The 17,051-nt window shown below is 43.6% G+C and overlaps 2 protein-coding genes across 2 annotated transcripts in view; one reads left to right on the top strand and one right to left on the bottom strand.

Moving 5' to 3' along the window:
- Nucleotides 1-9,730: 9,730 nt before the first annotated feature.
- MCFD2 (multiple coagulation factor deficiency 2, ER cargo receptor complex subunit) lies at nt 9,731-15,185 on the bottom strand. Its single transcript, XM_057371297.1, has 4 exons — nt 15,072-15,185; nt 14,099-14,247; nt 13,247-13,406; nt 9,731-12,177 (listed from the first exon to the last, which is right to left on the bottom strand). Exons 1-4 carry the CDS (start codon nt 15,141-15,143, stop codon nt 12,046-12,048), a joined length of 513 nt encoding a protein of 170 aa, XP_057227280.1. The 5' UTR covers nt 15,144-15,185; the 3' UTR covers nt 9,731-12,045.
- Nucleotides 15,186-16,747: 1,562 nt separating this feature from the next.
- Nucleotides 16,748-17,051, top strand: part of TTC7A (tetratricopeptide repeat domain 7A) — a 170,395-nt gene continuing 170,091 nt past the window's right edge. Inside the window, exon 1 of the mRNA XM_057371271.1 lies at nt 16,748-16,950. Within this exon, the coding sequence (XP_057227254.1) occupies nt 16,791-16,950 (160 nt within the window). The 5' untranslated portion in view covers nt 16,748-16,790. The remainder of the gene's footprint in view (nt 16,951-17,051) is intronic.

Here is a 17,051-nt window from a genome sequence, read left to right as displayed (position 1 = left end):
TGCCATTGGCTTCCCAAGAATTATAAAGCCAAAGCTAATGAAGTACCTTGATCAGATGGCACATCTCATTTTTGTGCCCCTGTGGCTCTATTCCAGTCAGTTTCCAGCCCAAGCAGCTCTTGGGGAAGAGTCCACCATTATATCCACTTRGCAAAGTGAAAAGCTGTGACCAGCTTTATTTAAGGGCTTTTTTAAAAGCTCATGATAAAGCATACTCTGCTCTCATTCATWCTGGGTAAAAACATACTATGAGTTGTTAGCCCAGTTCTTGTCCTTTTGTGCTGCTGCAGTAAAAAAAAAAAGGAAAAGGAAAAACAGAAAGCTGCTCTCACTGATAAAGTCTGGAGAAGTCATTCTGTAAAGGAATAGCTTGGTTTGGGTAACCCTGGGCCCCTGCTCTGCTGCTCATGCTGGCAGCASAGCTGAGTGCCTCTGGGAGTGTGGTCACCCAAAAACTCTGGGCTGCTGGTGGGGGCTAAGTGGCATGGCTCTGCACAGGAGCCCTGTGGCTGCTGTCTCACCAGCTGCTGRCAGTTTTGGACAAGCTGCACTTGTGCCCCTGTGCCACCCTGATTTTAAATGTGACCATCTGGGATGGCTAAAACTGAGGGGAAAAACTGGACTACTTTGTTGACGTGTGACTTTTAAGTTGTGTAGGTAATGATGGACAAGTTAAGTTGGGGAGGAAGGGCACTAGTCAGCCACCTTGGGAATTCCTCTTTCTAAACATGGGTGGTATCTTTTGTGGCACTGCATTGCCATTTTGTGSAAATTCCCAGCTCTTTAGAGATCCAGTCGACTATCAGACAAAAGAACCCTYACATTGTATGCCAGTCTGGGTACATACTTGATGTGAATGAATACAAAGACCTATTCATCACTCCTAGTGCTCACATAACTGACAGATTAAATCACTCGCTGGCTGTGCAGATGACAGTGGCCCAATAGCTAATGCTGTCTAACAGCCTCCATTAGAAGACCTTGTTTTTGATTGTTTATAATTTTGCCAAACTTCAGCTGCTTGAGCTGGATTTTCCCATGCCRTATGTCTCTAGAAACTGAAGGTTTGTGTATGGAAGGGGCTAGATGAATAGTTGTGGCATTGCCAAGCTCATGTATCACTGAAAAGTCACTTGAACACAAATTTTTAGGGAGTAACTGTACATTTCTCCTCTCTTTAGGGAGAAGGAAAAACATCTGGAGCTATATGCTCCCCAGTGGTTTGTGTGCAGGCTGAAGTTGGAGTTGCTAAACAACCTGAATGCAAGAAGTTCCATGTCAAAGGCTGTCAACTTGCTARATATCATTGACACTTTTAACCTTTTGCAAGTGTACTTTGTCCACTGTCATACTTAGTTCTATATTGTACCCCACATTTTTGACAGAAGTTGTTTTAAGCAGGCTGAGATTATGCTACCAGGGAACACATCTAAGATATAAGTTGGAGCACTATTTGGGTTTATATATGTATGATGGCTTCATAGCTCTCCTCTGCTCGCCCTTTTCCTTCTTTACTACTGTCCAGTTGTCATATTTATGWCCAGCAATCCCTGTCATATAGGATTAGGACCAGATTTTCAAATCTCCATGGTGCTTTGAGTACCAGGCTGAAGTTGCTAGTTCCTAGGGATGAATTGGCTTGGCAGCTTCTATAATGACATTTATTTGATCTGCTGAATCAGTGCTGGTACTTCTTCCTCTGCATTTCCAAACAGGACTGCGGAAGTCCACAGGAAGAGCTTTCAGCTGAATAGTCCCTAGGTGAGGTGGTTGTGTTGGGGGGAATTATTTGGTGACCAAGGTTGTGTGGGTCAGGAGTGGAATGGGGTTTAGAGGACCTAAATTACTTGTGAGGATGATGTGTATTTCTGTGAGTAATATCTGCCTATGACAGCTCAATTGCACACTGGGTGAAACATGCTCTCTGATCTGCAGCCTATATAACCCTTTGCCACACCCTACAGAGACTTTTACTGAGTGGGCTTTTCAAGGACCTAGAAAGGACTTCTACCTGTCACATGAATCTGAAATTATCTGTGTAAGGTCCCCAAAGGGTGTTTTTCCTTAACCATTAAGCAAACCAGAAAATTTCTAGATCTCAGTAAAARCGGTGTGCGCTATATTTTCCCAAACTGGGCATCAATGTTAATTGTAGGAGCTATTGCCTAGGAACTATCTGGAGGCAGACTTTATAACTGCATAGAATATTTTCATTTAACTACCTGCACTCCTGGACCATCATAGGATTTAGAGCTCTGACAAACCTGAATTCCCATTAAACTGGATAGCTTGGATCCAAYTAGTGGCATTATCCGAGAAAGGCTGTTCAGGATGGCTGATCATTGACTGAGCTCTGCTTTTACAGTGGGTTTTTCAGWGTGCTGTGTTCTGTAACAGCAGTGTCATGGTGTTGCCAAACCTTGGCTGGTTAGTTTAATGCCAGTTTGGTGCTACGCTGCAGTTTTTATAAAGTCAGTGGTAGAGGCGCATCTGCAGTCAGAAATTGTCATCATTCTGCACTGCCAACATGGTGCAATACACTGCACACACGCTCAAGCCAAGTTTTTAGAAAATTAATCTGGATCCTATAAACATTTTAATGGGAGGAAGCAAAAATACTTGCATGACCTGACAGGTCTTTTGTCTCCCAGGCAGGACTTCGTATGGAGGAAGTGATCTTTTCCCTTAGTGACAATAAAGCCACTTTATATTTTTGCTGCAATGGAAAGACCATRTATTATATAGATCCCACTGAATAGTATTCAGCAAACTGCAGATGTCTTTAAGTTTCCATTATAAACTTGATTTTATTCCTATTCCTCCCTTTGCCAAAATTAGCCCTATCCACCTACAAGTTCACAGGCATAATTTCATTCAGGGACAATTTTTTTGGAAGAGTTGAAGGAAACTGGTCAAGGTGTTTAAGGGAGATGATGGCTAAAAAAAATGAGTTCATCTGCTTGGAGAGTTTCCTAAAGACTTGTTGGCTTGTCACATCCTGARAATTCATTTGCCTAGGGATTCAAAAAATATTTCAGATCTGTTAGTCTTGGCTAAAAAATGGTGCCTTTGAATAGTTTTAGGATGTCTGGTGACAGAATTATTTGGTTACTGAGAGTGGTCCCTGCCTTGGTGTTTATACATATATGTGTTATATGTGCTTTTTAGAGATCTTAACTCAACCAGTCAGTGCCAATGTGCTTATAGATTTGTGGTGGCATATGTAAGGTTTCTAAACAACYCTGTGTATCCTGAACAGACATATTCCTTACCTGAGACTGGTCCTGTCTTCAGTCTAAAATCCTCAGCTGTATGTTTCTTGATTCCCACTGCAATCCAGGCTGAAACTGACAGCATGGCTTTACAGTCCTTTTTGCACACCCACTAGAGGCCTTTYTCAAATGGAACAGAATTCAAAGTTCAGTCTATTCATCTCAGTGCTTTTTATGGGTCAAAAAATTCATACCTGCCATGATTTTTGCCGATATATGTCTCTGATGGCTGTGAGCCACGCATGATTAGATCTAAGCCAATGTTATTTTTCAATGTATGTGTTTTATGGCTTATTTGTGGTTTTACAACAAGATAAGTTCTGAGGCACAATATTCTATTCTTAAAGAGGATTTATTGCAAAATATGTGCTTAGAACTTTCTCATAATTCGGAAATTTTTAAGGATGGTTCTTGAAGTATAACCAAAACCAGGGGCAAACATTCATTAGACAATTTTCAGCATCTCTCACTTTAAGAAGAAAGACATCTGCAAACACTATAGTTCTGCTATACCACTGCACTAATGTRGTCTCCTTGGATAATTCTCTTAGCTTGCACTGAAAGTTATGGCAGAGCAATGGGAACAGTAAAGTCTGCCCAGCACATACCTTTGACAATGGGACGTGTTCCTTGAGAACTTGGGTTCAGTTAATAATGTTCACAGACTTGGACATTTAAGCCTTGATTGTTCTGAGTTCTGGACCTCGGTTTCACTGTTATTGAAGCCAAGTCCCCAGCCTACAGATTCCTGGAGCCTTGTGTATACTTGGGAGAAGTACACCACCATTCTTTCTCTGTTTATTATCCCATCAGCATCTGTTATTGACCACTGAAGCAAGCTCTTGGGCTAGATGAACATTAGTTTTGACCAAACATGGATGTTCTTACACTATAATCTGTGTCAACAAAAATAGTTGACGATTTGTTGAAAATAGGTCTAGGAATTTACTTTGTCATTTTAAAGACTTAACAATCTTTTTACTTTTTGTTTTGGGGTTTTTTTCCCTTGTTCTTTTGTTTTTTCTGTGTGTTCTGGAGCTAGGACTTGAACCGTAGGTGAAGCATTGGAGTCAAAGTGTTCACTTCTGGCTCTTGACAGTCACATCTTGAAAGTGCTCAGTAGAAACTAGGAAGGGTTTTTCATCTTGATGCTGGTGACAGTGATCATACCCTGACAGGATGCTGCTGGTTGCAGACTGCTCTGCCATGCAGCACAGGAACTGAGYGCTGCAAGACTGTCATACTGGCCATTGGCTTCTGGGACAGAAGAATGGCCTGACTGGAAGGCACAAGTGATAAGTAAGTTTTCAGGAGAAACTTTTCAAGAAGSAAAATGGGTTATGATGGTCAGAAGATGAGATGTAAAACTGATGTCTAGATAGAACTGGAGTATMGCTGGCTCCATGATAGTCTGCAGAGAGAATAAAGAGGAAAGGCTTACAGCAGGGAGAGAGGGGGATGGTCTGTGTGATCTTGGAGAATATTTCTGTGAGTCCTGGAGCTGAGCACAGGCTCCCTGTGTTCAGGTCCTGTGTTCGGCTCTCAGCTGTGGATGYCACCATAAGGGACTTCTCCCAAATCAAGTCCACATAGATATTGACAGTCATTRACTCGCTGAGAGATAGGCTTTCATTGTGGAGGGAATCCGCAAGTCATTAACTCCACTTTTCTATACCAAAACCAAATTGCAATCATGTCACACCAAGCTGCAGTATCTTACTGTTGGTATTGAAGTTTTGTCCAATGTCTAATCTAAGTTTCCCRAGCGGTTTGGTTTATGCTTCTTAATGTTTTATTCTTCCTGATCTTTCTACCAGGAACATGTTAGTTCCTTATTCTTTGCAACAGCTTTTTAGTTCAAGAATATTAACTTTTTCGATCTTAGTTCCTCAGAGAAAAAGSACACAGTTCTTGCAGTCTTCCCTCGCATCAATATTCACTGACTCCCCTGCCAACTGTTTCATCTCTTACTTGAAGTACAGTGCACTAAACAGGTTATGGTCTTCCAGGTGAATCCTAACTGTGGRGATCAGCCCACATGGACTCTTTCAGTAGTCTTTAAGACCCTTTAAACATCCTGATGTGAGAGCTTTGCCATTCATGCTTAGCCTGTTCCAACATAATCCCTGGTCTTTTCTCTTGTGAACTGGTACCTAGACAGTTTTGCAAGTACAGATGMGTATTTCTGTGTAGGCATTTTGCATAATTGTATTCCATCCATTTTAGATGGCTTCTCTAAATCATATCAAGAACATTTTAAATTCTGATTTTTTTAGTATTTATAACATCTGCAGTCCTTCTTGTTCCATCTGCAGATTAATACTCATACTTCATATTAAATCTTCTATGCTTCAGTTGAAAATATAAAATAAAACCTTATACAGGACCAAGGCCCACATAATTCCTTACAAAACATATTTTCATATATTAGGATGGAATTACCCTGTGGATACAATTACCCAACCAGACTTCACCTCCTGCCCTTTCCCACAGCAGTTTCATTTAGAACACAGTTCACTAGCCTGTCCATGAGGAAATTATAGGAASTACTAATAAAGGCCTTGCAAAACATTAAATAAAATTAATTCAAGCTATGTGACATCTCCAGCTAGTACTTCAACCTCCCTTTAGGAGTCCTAGAATGAAGTTGCTCAGCAGACTGGAAGACATCTGATGTGATGTTATTCTCTAAGCAAGTTTTGCATATTTTAGGCTGAAATTTTGGCCTCTAAATAATTGCACTGTCTGGTTTCTGCTTGATCTTTTCATAAGATTGATGAAAAAGGGAGAAAAAAGGAGCATTAAACTCTTCCACTTCCTTAACATTCTCTGCACACCCTCATCACAGAGTACTGGTCCAAACTTCCTCTTGTTTTTCTCTTCTTACCTGTAAAATGTATTGTACTTTTGGTACGTTTTGCTGGTGGTATCTAGTCCATTTTATCTATAGTAACTGTTTACACTCCTCCCACACACTGTCCCATGAATGGAGGGAGTATGTGCTGGGTTCCCAACCAGCTGTTCTAGTCTCTACAGATATCTCTCTTACAACAGAGGTCAGTTGAAAGGTTGTGAATTAGCTGACTTCTGCTGAACTCCTTWCTTTCCTCTAAAATGCCATAGGTTGGACTTGGTTTCTTATTAGCATTTCTTGAATGAACTGACAGGTCTCCATAATCTGTTTTTCCCTTAGATTTTCCTCTTATTAGATCTTCCCTACCTATTCTCTGAGTTTATTGACATCTGCCTTTTTGAAATCCAATGCTGTCAGTCACTTGGATCAAGTGGCAGAAGATGACACTATTTTTGCAGCAGTGCTGATTTCTTGTAAAAYGTCACATCTGGCAGTAGACTTTGAGTTGTATGTTACACTGCCCTCTACCTACGCGCAAAGCTGCAGTGCAGCTGAGGAAGGTTGTGACAATTACTGTATTAGGCCTTAGGATTTAGGCTGCTCTTCAGAATTTATCATAAAGAATGGGAAGAAAAATATAACTTCAGAAAAACTTTCTGTAAGATACTGATAACTGCCCTTATAATGAATCTCAGTGTGGACAGAGGATCTGTGCTAATGAAGAGTTTRGAACACAAATTCCTTGTGATAATAAATACTCCWGGCTAAGGTATGCAAGGATCCTTGYTCTAYTTCRTTTAATAAAAGYTTAGAACATTATGTGGCTATTTCATGGTRTAATGGACAGACAGTGAGACTGTAACAGGGGAGAGGAGGAAAAAAGCAATAAACTTCACCTTAATCAAAAATGGTGGATCAGACCACAATGGACCTATGCCTTGTAAGAATAGTGACAGGAAGCTCTACATCTAATGAAAAAGCAGTAAGACTTCAGGTCCTACTAGAACCCTCCCATATTCTTTAAYGTTGGTTGAGACCACTGTAGATCATCATCACCTCTGTCACAGGTCAACTAGAGATGGCAAAGAAGTCAGGCCAAGTCTGATGCTTATATTAGAAAGACTGCCTGTTGCACAATTTTTACTGACAATATCAAAATTCTTTACTATCATTTCAAGTCAGCTTGGATTCCCTAAAGACTGAAAATTAATTGCCAGTAACTAGTCCCAGCTATAGTCAATTTTTATGACAGCTATAAACTAATAAAACTGTGGGCATCATATTGTCAATATGGCATTAGAAGATAGAGGAGCAAGCTTTACCTGTAATCAGAGTACTGGTGATGGTTTAGGGATATCCAGGTTGTTGAGCCACTCTGTTCCATACTTCAAGAAACTCATGTGCAGTGTCCATACGCTATCTAGTGGCTCTGTTGAATATTACATTATCCCTGAATTGCTCTTCTTTCACTTGWGAATTGTAGGACTAAAAAATACTTGAGACAAAACTAGAATTTGTATGTCTCTAACCGCTCCCTAATGAATGTAAGTCATTCTGAGGTCATAAGTGATTAATAAAAAACCCAAAATGGTAGTAAAGCCTGTGTGAATGTGCAGGCAGTCTTGATGGGGACTTCTAGGCAGTCAGTCCTGTCATTAACAGCATTCTGACATGCACTGGTCAAGCTGTTAGGATCTCTCTCTTTCCWGCACAGAGCATGTTCTCATGTTCTCGATTTAGTTCTAAAAAACCTGCTCAGTATAAGAGCGCTTCAAGAACAAGTTTAAGGATCTTAAGTTGGTAAATTCTGCAGTATTTTGTGAGGTAAAAGCAGATAGTCTAAACATTTTAAACTGAGCTCATAGCAGACAGTAATGCAAGGCGAGCGGTATTCTCCTCCAACAGGGAAAGCTAATCTTTATCCCTCGAGATCACGCACTAGGGAGACATGAAGATCACACACAAAAGCAATCTCCTGGTCTTGTGTTTCTGCCAGGGACTTGATTGATCTTTGGTAAAACAAAAACCACTTTCACCTTATTTATCTGTAAAATATTATTTATCTGTAAAATGGAGATTGTACTCTTCTATGGAAGCTAAAGCTGTGCTCTAGTTGATGAGTACTACCAGCTAATGAGCTGTAAAGCTTGTATTTTCTGTATTTTATATATATGAAACAGGAAATATTGTATTTACATATGGCCTGTACCAGCACATTTAGCAGTATCATCTGAGCTATAACTAGCACACAAATTATTTATATTGGGAAAAAAAAGAAGTCTGATTCACCATTATTCTYAGCAATTTTGCACTTTTCTACTTAATAACTGAGAAACTCTAGACAGCTCTTCACTTATCTTCAATTGTATTTAATTACAATTCATTGTATTTAATATATAATACAACAATTGTATTTAATATATGCGTATTTGTTCTAGGAAGCTGTGTAAATACATGATGATGCAGATTTCAGCTTGGCTAACTTTTCTTTAACTGTTCTTTCTAGGAAAAGAGAAATTTTGTTCTTCACCCATATTAAAGGTGCCAGTTTTGTTCTCCATTTTCAGTAAGTAATTTTTCTATTTATACACACTTCTGAACCCTAAAAACAAGTTTTTAATAGGTGGCAAATAATGTTCACATTACCAGCATTTATTGCAATGATTTTCAGTATAAATCTTCTATGGTGCATGTCTTTTGCCACATACAATAGCAGTTAAAATATGCATATAAACATATGTATATGAATGCACTTACAGGTGGTTGAGAGATGAGAAAACTGTGTGTAAGAGTCAGTTCCTTGGTCATGCCCTTTCATCTCAAATAAACCCAAAACTCAGAGCCTTATATATTGTGGTGATTTTGGCTGGCAGAGTTCATTTTCTTCATAGTAGCTAGTACAGAGTTGAGTTTTGGATTTGTGCTGRAAACACTGTTGATAACACAGGGATTTTTCATTCCTGCTGCGCAGAGCTTACAGAGTCCAGGTCTTTTCTGCCTTTCATGTCACCACACCAGTGAGAGGTGCACAAGGAGCTGAGAGGACTGAGCCAGGACAGTTCAAAGGGATAGTCCTGAGCATATGGYGTCATTCTCAGCCTATAAAGCTGAGGGGGATGGAAGAAGAGAGGTTGACATGGTTGGAGTAATGGCATTTATCTTTCCCAGCAACCCTTATGTGTGATGGAGTCCTGCTTTCCTGACACCCACCTSCCCATGGGAAGGTGTGAAGAAATTCCCTATTTTGCTTTGCTCACTSACACTCAGGGCTTTTGCTTTATCTGTTAAACTGTCCTCATTTCAAGCCCCAGGTTTTCTCACTCTTACCCTTCCGATTCTCTCCACTGTCTGACCAGGGRGAGGGACTGGCTCTGTGGTCCCTTGCTGCCAGCTGGGGTTAAACCACAAGAGCAATGAGTATATAAGAGTTGACAGGGCTACAGGCAACCTGCTTAAAGTGCTCAAAGCTGAGCAGCTTAACCTTTTCTGCCCTCTTAGCCACTAGCATTTCCTACACTTTTTTTCTGATTCAACATTCACCCTAGATCACTCAGCCTCAGAAGGGTACATTTGATTAAAAAAAAAAAAAAAAAAAAGCTTTAACAAATAATTTTCTTTTAACATGATTGCGAGAGATGGGCTTAAAAACACATCAGCAAATGAGGTACGTTTCTCACTACGACTTATAGCCTTGTGTATCCTATCAGCATGCACAAACCCCAACTTAATTTTATTGCTTGTACAACCCACACAAATCCAGCCACAAAGGTTTCAAAATAAATAACTAGTAGAAGAAAAAAAATCAGACACTCAGGCTTCATTGCACAAACATTTAAACAGAGGAAATAATTTCTTTTACAAATGTGTTTCTCTTGTATAAGAATAATTTTGTATAGAAAATAGCTCTTTATACATTTTACAGAAATAGGCTAACATTTAGATTCTTTATTAATGAATAATCATTGAATGTAATTTAAGATTTCAGTTATGTTTCAGTCACCAAACACCAATAACACAGCAATACATCACTGCTCTAATATYCTTAAACAGCTTGACTTATCAACTATTAAGTCAAGACAGTGAAAACATTCCTAGAGCCATGATAATTTGCAAACACTCAAGTAGCTTGAAACTGTTAAGTTATGGAATATCTCCCAAAAGTATACCATACTTTCAGGTATGTGTCAAGGAATATGAACTTAAACCTTAACAAGGCAGCATTACTTGCTCACTCCTGCTGGCTAATACTGTAAAACCCAAATTGAACAAAAGCTTTAATATTGAACCGGTTTACTGTTAATGTGACCTTCATAAAACTCCTGRAAGATGGGATGCCATCCAGAAGGAACTGTACAAGCTCTAGAAGTGGGTCCATGAGAGTCTCATGAGGTTTAACAAGACCAAGTGCAAGGCACTGCACCTGGGTTGGGATGACCCCTGGCATCACCACAGGTTGGGGGATGAAGGGATTCAGGGCAGCCCTGCTGAGAAGGACTTTGGGGTGCTGGTGGGTCAGACATGCCACAACAATGTGGCATGTGTGGACATGCCACAAAAATGTCCACTCCCAGCCCAGAAAGCCAACCATGTCCCAGGCTGCATCCAAAGCAGCGTGGGCAGCAGAGGGGGGAGGGGATTCTGCCCCTCTGCTCCCCTCTGGTGAGACCCCACCTGGAACACTGCATCCACCTCTGGGGACCCCTGTACAGGAAGGACATGGACCTGTTGGAGCAAGTCCAGGGGAGGCCACCAAGCTGATTAGAGGATGGAGCACCTCTCCGACAAGGCTAAGAGAATCGGGATTGTTCAGGCTGTAAAAGAGAAGGCTTTGTGATGACATAATTGCAGCCTTCCAGTACCTGAAGGGARTCTACAGCAGTGATGGAGAGGGACTCTGTACAAGGGTATGTAGTGACAGAGGCTAGGTTTAGATTACATTTGGAAGAAATTCTTTACTGTGTGGGTGGAAAGGCACTGGAACAGGTTGCCCAGAGAAGTTGTAGATGGCGTAACCCTGGACAGGGAGCACCCTGAGTAACCTGGTCTAGTGAAAAGGTATCCCTGAGCATGGCAGGGCTGTTGGAACTGAATGATCTGTAAGGTCCCTTCCAACCAAGGTCATTTGATGAGTCAAAATGAGATAGCAAAAGCTACTCTAACAAATGCTATACAGCATTAACACAACATATAAATGTAATAAAAATACTTTCATTTCTTAGGAAAATGTGGAAGGTAGATGAAAAAAACCCAGTAAATTAAGATATAAAAAGTAAATTTGTAGAGGACAAAAAATTGAAAACCACAAGTATATATATTTATATGTAAGGTATGCTAGGAAGTACCTATATTTAAAAATACTCCATTTATTCAAAAAGACTGTTTGACTGTTATGATGTCATGTGGAAGTCAAACGCAGCCCACATTCAAATGCTTTTCCCCTACAACTGCTGTTTCAAGCACYTGTACTTATCTGCAGATTTCCTTGTAAATTAAGAGAGAAGGTAAAGACATTTATCATTGGAATAACTATATGCAGTAATAATTTCTTGCTTTCTAGGTATCATTTTAAATAGAAGATATAAGCAAATAAGTACTGTAACCCAATGACTGCAAACCTGAAATTTAGATGCTAATGATTCCGTTAGTATTCACACAGAGCTACTTAGGAGTTTGCCAGCTGTATCCTGTGTGAGTACTGTTGACACTTCCATGCTTCGCAATTCAAATGTGTAGGTACATTTTAGTCAAACATGGCTCTCACTCCAAGTTAGCAGCCTTTTAACACATAMAACTTTCAAATAAATTCAGCTGGAACTGGTACACCTCTCCTTCTCACAGCACAAAGGTTGATATGAGACAGTAATGAATCACATTATACTGGTTCACATTTTCATGTGGTTAGAAGGAGAAACAAACACCTTATTCCAGTGATTTTGCAAATTCTGCATAGTCGATATATCCGTCATTGTTCTTGTCATCATCTCTTAAGACATCATCTATTAGACTAATCAGCTCTTCTTCCTTCATTGCTTGGGTATGCTCACCACCTTCCTACAAAAACAAAACCACATTRAACCGTTTAGAAGTTTTTCCCATCTAGTAGCACATATGACAGATTACTGACAACTCATCTTTTACTAAGCTGTTCATGTTTGGTGCCTAATTTGGCACTAAGTTTTATGTAATCACTTTTAACAATATAAGCAAATTTCATCAGGTGGGCGCTATGAAGTCAAAGTTCTCTGGACTTCAGAGCAAGCATTCTGCAGTCAATATTCTTGGTCAGAAGTTCCAAAAGCTGAATAGCACAATGTACAATGATGGACAATCATCTAATAGATGTACTCTTAGGATTTTGATGTAGTATAGACACTGTAGTTTCTATACAGTACGGAAACATCTTACAGTAACACAGAAGTGAAAAAATCCAACACTGTAGCTTAAAGTCAGTAAAAATCTTAGTAACAGYCCTTATGGGAATACAAAGAGGTGCCTCTGCACAAGAAACAGCCAATCATTATTCTGTTCTTGGCTCAGTACTTTTTGCCACAGGTTATTAGCAGGAAGTTGTATTATTCTGAATTGTAACTTCCAGAAGGTCAATATGAGATAACGTGTTTCTATTGTGTTGCTAATGACTGGAAAGAGAATTTGAGTTTAGGAAAAGGCAAACTATAACAGGTTCTTCTAATACAAACTTTGTGCAAGCGGTTTCTTATAGTTTCTGTATACACAGCAGTATCAGTCTGAAGCTGAAAACAGTGCCATATCATATGATATTTCTACAAATCSTCATGCCCCATTTGGGATTATTTCCCTTTCCTCCCATCCCTACCTTCCAAAGTAAGCCCTCTGTAAAATAATTTTCACTCTGGAGCCCTTCCTCATTCTAAAGTTTAAACTAAAATGGAAGCTTCCTGAAAACTGCAGGATGACATGAACAGCTGKGATAATGTACATTTATAAATTCAACCAGAACTCAGGAGAGTTCAATCAGGAGAAAAACAGTCTCATTTTGAGGCAAAACTGTGACTGCACCAAAGATGTGTTGCAACTGTTCTGCTGCTTTTAGAGTCATAACGGTTTCCAAGCAGACATGCCATTACGAAACCACACCAACCTCTTTGTGGACATGTGAGATAGCAGTAGCAAGCTCCAACCCATCTAGCAAATTATTGCCATCATAATCATGCATTTTGAAGTAATGAAGCTGCAACTCTTGTGGAGACATCTCAGATTCTGGTTTCTCAATAACGCCTTCCAAGTGTTCCATGATGTGTCTAAGAAAAACAAACCCCATAACATTTCCAACAGTTAGTATTTAATGCTCTGTTTACAGCAAATTTTGTCTTTGATCAAATATTGYATATCTAAAAGCACCCTAGACAACTAAAAACTACAGTTTGATACTAGGCAAAGGGAGCATAAAGGTTGTTTGTTACTGGGGCTGTAGTGGCCTCTATTATTTTAGATAGTTATTTCTATTTCTTCTGGCCTACTTATCAGGCTATCAAAACAACTGAAGCAGAGTCCAAAATCTCTTTTTGGCTGTCCTCCAAAGCACGGGAACTGGAGGAAGATCTTATCCAGTCAACCATGAAGTGTTCTAGGGAGTTTCATTTGCTGCTAGAACTGTTCTGCATTTATGAGGAAGAAAATGAGAAAATAAGCTCCAACTCTACCTGTTAAGACTATGGTTTTGTCTAAAGTGTACTAATATAGSTAAGTAGGATTTCTGTAAGAAATTTTTTATAGCATTAGTAGGGTTAAAGGCTCCAGAGAGACATTTCTAGGACTCATATCTGTACAAATTTATCAAGCAAGCMTGTCTCATATCTGGCTTTAGCTAGTCATACAACATTCTGAGAAAACAGGGTGCCCTAGGCTTAAGTCCAACTCACATAACAACACTTTATAGATAAGAAAATCATTAAGAAGTAAAGTTTATGCTTTTAGAACATAGAACACATACTCTTTATCTTGTACCAAATTCTTATCAAGGCGAATATTTGGATGCTGAGTCTCTCCTACGTGTTCCTCAGCTAGGGCAGAGATGAAGAACGCAGCCAGAAAGCAGAATAGCAAATGTGTTCTAAACATCCTTTGGGCCATTGTGATCTCCTACAAAAATGAAAACATCCCCCATAAAAAAAAAAAAAAAAAAAAAAAAGATGAAAAATGCAATCTACTTTCGGCAAATTTAGAGAGTGCTTAGCAACCCTGCTAAGTTTCAGAATAGAAAAACTTGCTGCATTTGAAACTCTTGGAAAGCAGAGAACCAGAGAGCTCCAATTAAGAGTTTTTATGAGGGTCGCTATTTTAGAGAATTATGCAGTAATTTTCAGATGCCTTTTTTTTTACCCTCATAGCAAATATGCACACCTTAGCCATGCTTGGGTTTTCATATACCTTCTCCACAACCAACGAACCATACCCGCCTCAGGCAGACTGCCCCACAGCTACGGGAGCAAAGATCGTTTGCGGTATCGAAGCGGCTCCATCTAATTAGCAGTTCTCTTAAGACTGCTTTCCCTAAGGGAAGCACGGCTTGGAAGACGTCATGCAGCCATGCATGTGCTCACTTCAGGGCAGGTGACAGGGTGCACARCTTCAGAGCGAAGCTTCAGGGCCGAACGCGCTGCCGAGGGGAGCCGAGGCACGGGCCAGCTGCTTCCACTCCTCTGTTCTTCTCCCGGCCCCAGTTGAAGCACCCCCAGTTCCACCGATACAGCGCTGGCCGCCAGCCAGGCTCCCACCCTCGGCTCCCCGCCTGGCTGGATCCCCGAAAAAGCGACACCGCAGCGGGACGGGGATGGAGCTGGGCCCGCCGCCCCCCACCCAGGCCGCAGCACCCCAGGCCGCAGCACCCCAGGCCGCAGCACTCCCCGCTCCAGCACCAGCTGTCGCGGCGGGCGGAGAAGCCCAGCCGCCGCCAGACTACGCACCGTCGGGCGGGTCTCGGGCGAGCCGCGGGCTCCGGTCTGGGCGCAGGCTGCACACCATGGCCGGGACACCATCCCGGGATCACCCCTGACCCGGCGCTGCCCCGCCCCCCCCGCCCGCCCATTGGCCGCCCCGCGCCGCCCCGCCCCGCCTCACGCAGCGACGTCACCGCTCCCGGAGCTCCACGTGGAGTCCTCGCGGCAGCGCAGGTGCGGCGGAGTCCCGCCCACCGCGGGGAGGGGCCGGGCGCGCGCGTCCAGGTGTGCGCGCGGGGCTGGGATCCCGGTGGGCACCACAGTGTCCATGAGCCAGCAGTGGCCAAAGGGGCATGAGGAAGAGCATTGTCAGCAGGTCAAGGGAGCTGATCCTGCCCCTCTGCTCAGCCCTGGTGAGGCCTCATCCGGAGTGCTGTGCCCGGTTCTGGGCTCCTCAGGACAAGAGAGACATGGAGCCCCTGGAGCAGGTCCAGCGGAGGGGAACAGAGGTGATTGAGGGACCGGAACATCTCTCTTATCAGGAAAGGCTGAGGGAGCTGGGCCTGTTCAGCTTCAAGAAGAGAGGACTGAGAGGGCACTTTATCAATGCATACAAGCATATATAAATACAGTGTATGCAAGGCCGGGTGCCAAGAKGATGGAGCCAGACTCTGCTTAGTGTTGCTGAGCAATAGGATGAGAGGCAATGGGCAGAAACGCATTCACCTGAACATGAGGAAGAACTTCTTTACTGTGCAGGTGACTGAGCACGGGAACAGATTGTCCAGAGAGGTTGTGGAATCACCATCAATGGAAATACTCAACTGCCTGGGTGCAATTTTGTGTCGTGCTCTAGGATGACCCTCAATGAGCAGGGGACCTTGGACCAGATGATCCACTGTGGTCCCTTGCAATCTGATCCAWTCTGGGCACGATTAGACCTCACAACCCAGTCCTTTGATGCAGAGAACTCCCTTCCAGAGGATGCATTGGAGGGATCCCTGGGCGGAACCTAGAAAGAAGGCTGAACTGGTGGCAGKGGGGGCCAGTGTGTGTCCCACTCCTAGTGCAGTCCCCAGCCCCTGCTCCGGTTGCTTTCCTCTAGCCCCATCCACAAAGGACTRCCCGGTTTCCTGCCCTGCTGCTCTAGTGGGAGCTGCCGTGCTCGCTCCCCAGTGCCCACCGCCGTTTATAAACCGTGTGTGTCCTGCTCTTCCCCTCGCACCACACGACACAGGTCTCGCTGTTTCCATACTGGACGCTTACACAGCCACCGCTCTGGCTTCTCGAGGTCCTCTCGGAGCAAGCTTCGGCTCCGGGGGGTCTTTGGGCCCGTTCCTCACGCACCCTCCGGGTATTTCGTGCAGAAGTTGCCGCTGGAGCGGGGCGGTGGCCGTGGGGATGAGGCGGCAGAGAGCCCAGGGGTTCAGGTGACCGCCGAGAGCGGCGGCGGGGAGAGCTGCACCCGCGGCCCGTCTCGCCCACGCAGGGCGCGAGGGGCCAGGCCCGCGGTGCCCGGACAGCGCCCACCCGTGCGGGACGCGGTGCCCGGGCGTCGGGCGAGAGGCGTCAGGGAGTGGCGGCCGTGGCGGAGTCGCCGTGCCGGGCCGCAGCCCTCGGGCAGGGCGTCCCGGCCTCCCCCACTCCCCGACACCTGGCGGATCCGCGGCCCCGCCGGCGCCTCCCGGGCGCTGCGCTGGGGACTCCCCGCGGGCCGGGGCGGGGCGGGCCCGTCCCGGCGCTAAGATGGCGGCCAAGGGCTCGCACTCGCACGTGAAGCTGGAGGCGGAGATCGAGCGGTGCCGGGCGGAGGGGCAGTGGGGGAGGCTCCGCGACCTCGCACAGCAGCTGCTGCCGTCGCGGCCCCCGCGCAAGGCGAAGGCGGCGAGGGGCGTGCAGGACGCGGGTAAGCGGCAGCAGGGGGCGGCTGAGGCGGACGCCGGTACCGACCCGCCCGGGCGCGGCGCGGGGCGGCGGCGGCGGCGGGGCCGGCTGCTCGCTCCGTGC

This window comes from Malurus melanocephalus, unplaced genomic scaffold, assembly GCF_030028575.1.
Source record: "Malurus melanocephalus ecotype Western Australia unplaced genomic scaffold, MMel_1.1 scaffold_5, whole genome shotgun sequence".
Lineage (NCBI taxonomy): Eukaryota > Metazoa > Chordata > Aves > Passeriformes > Maluridae > Malurus > Malurus melanocephalus.
Note: the sequence above shows the minus strand (reverse complement) of the source record. Positions and strands in the feature narration are given on the sequence as shown.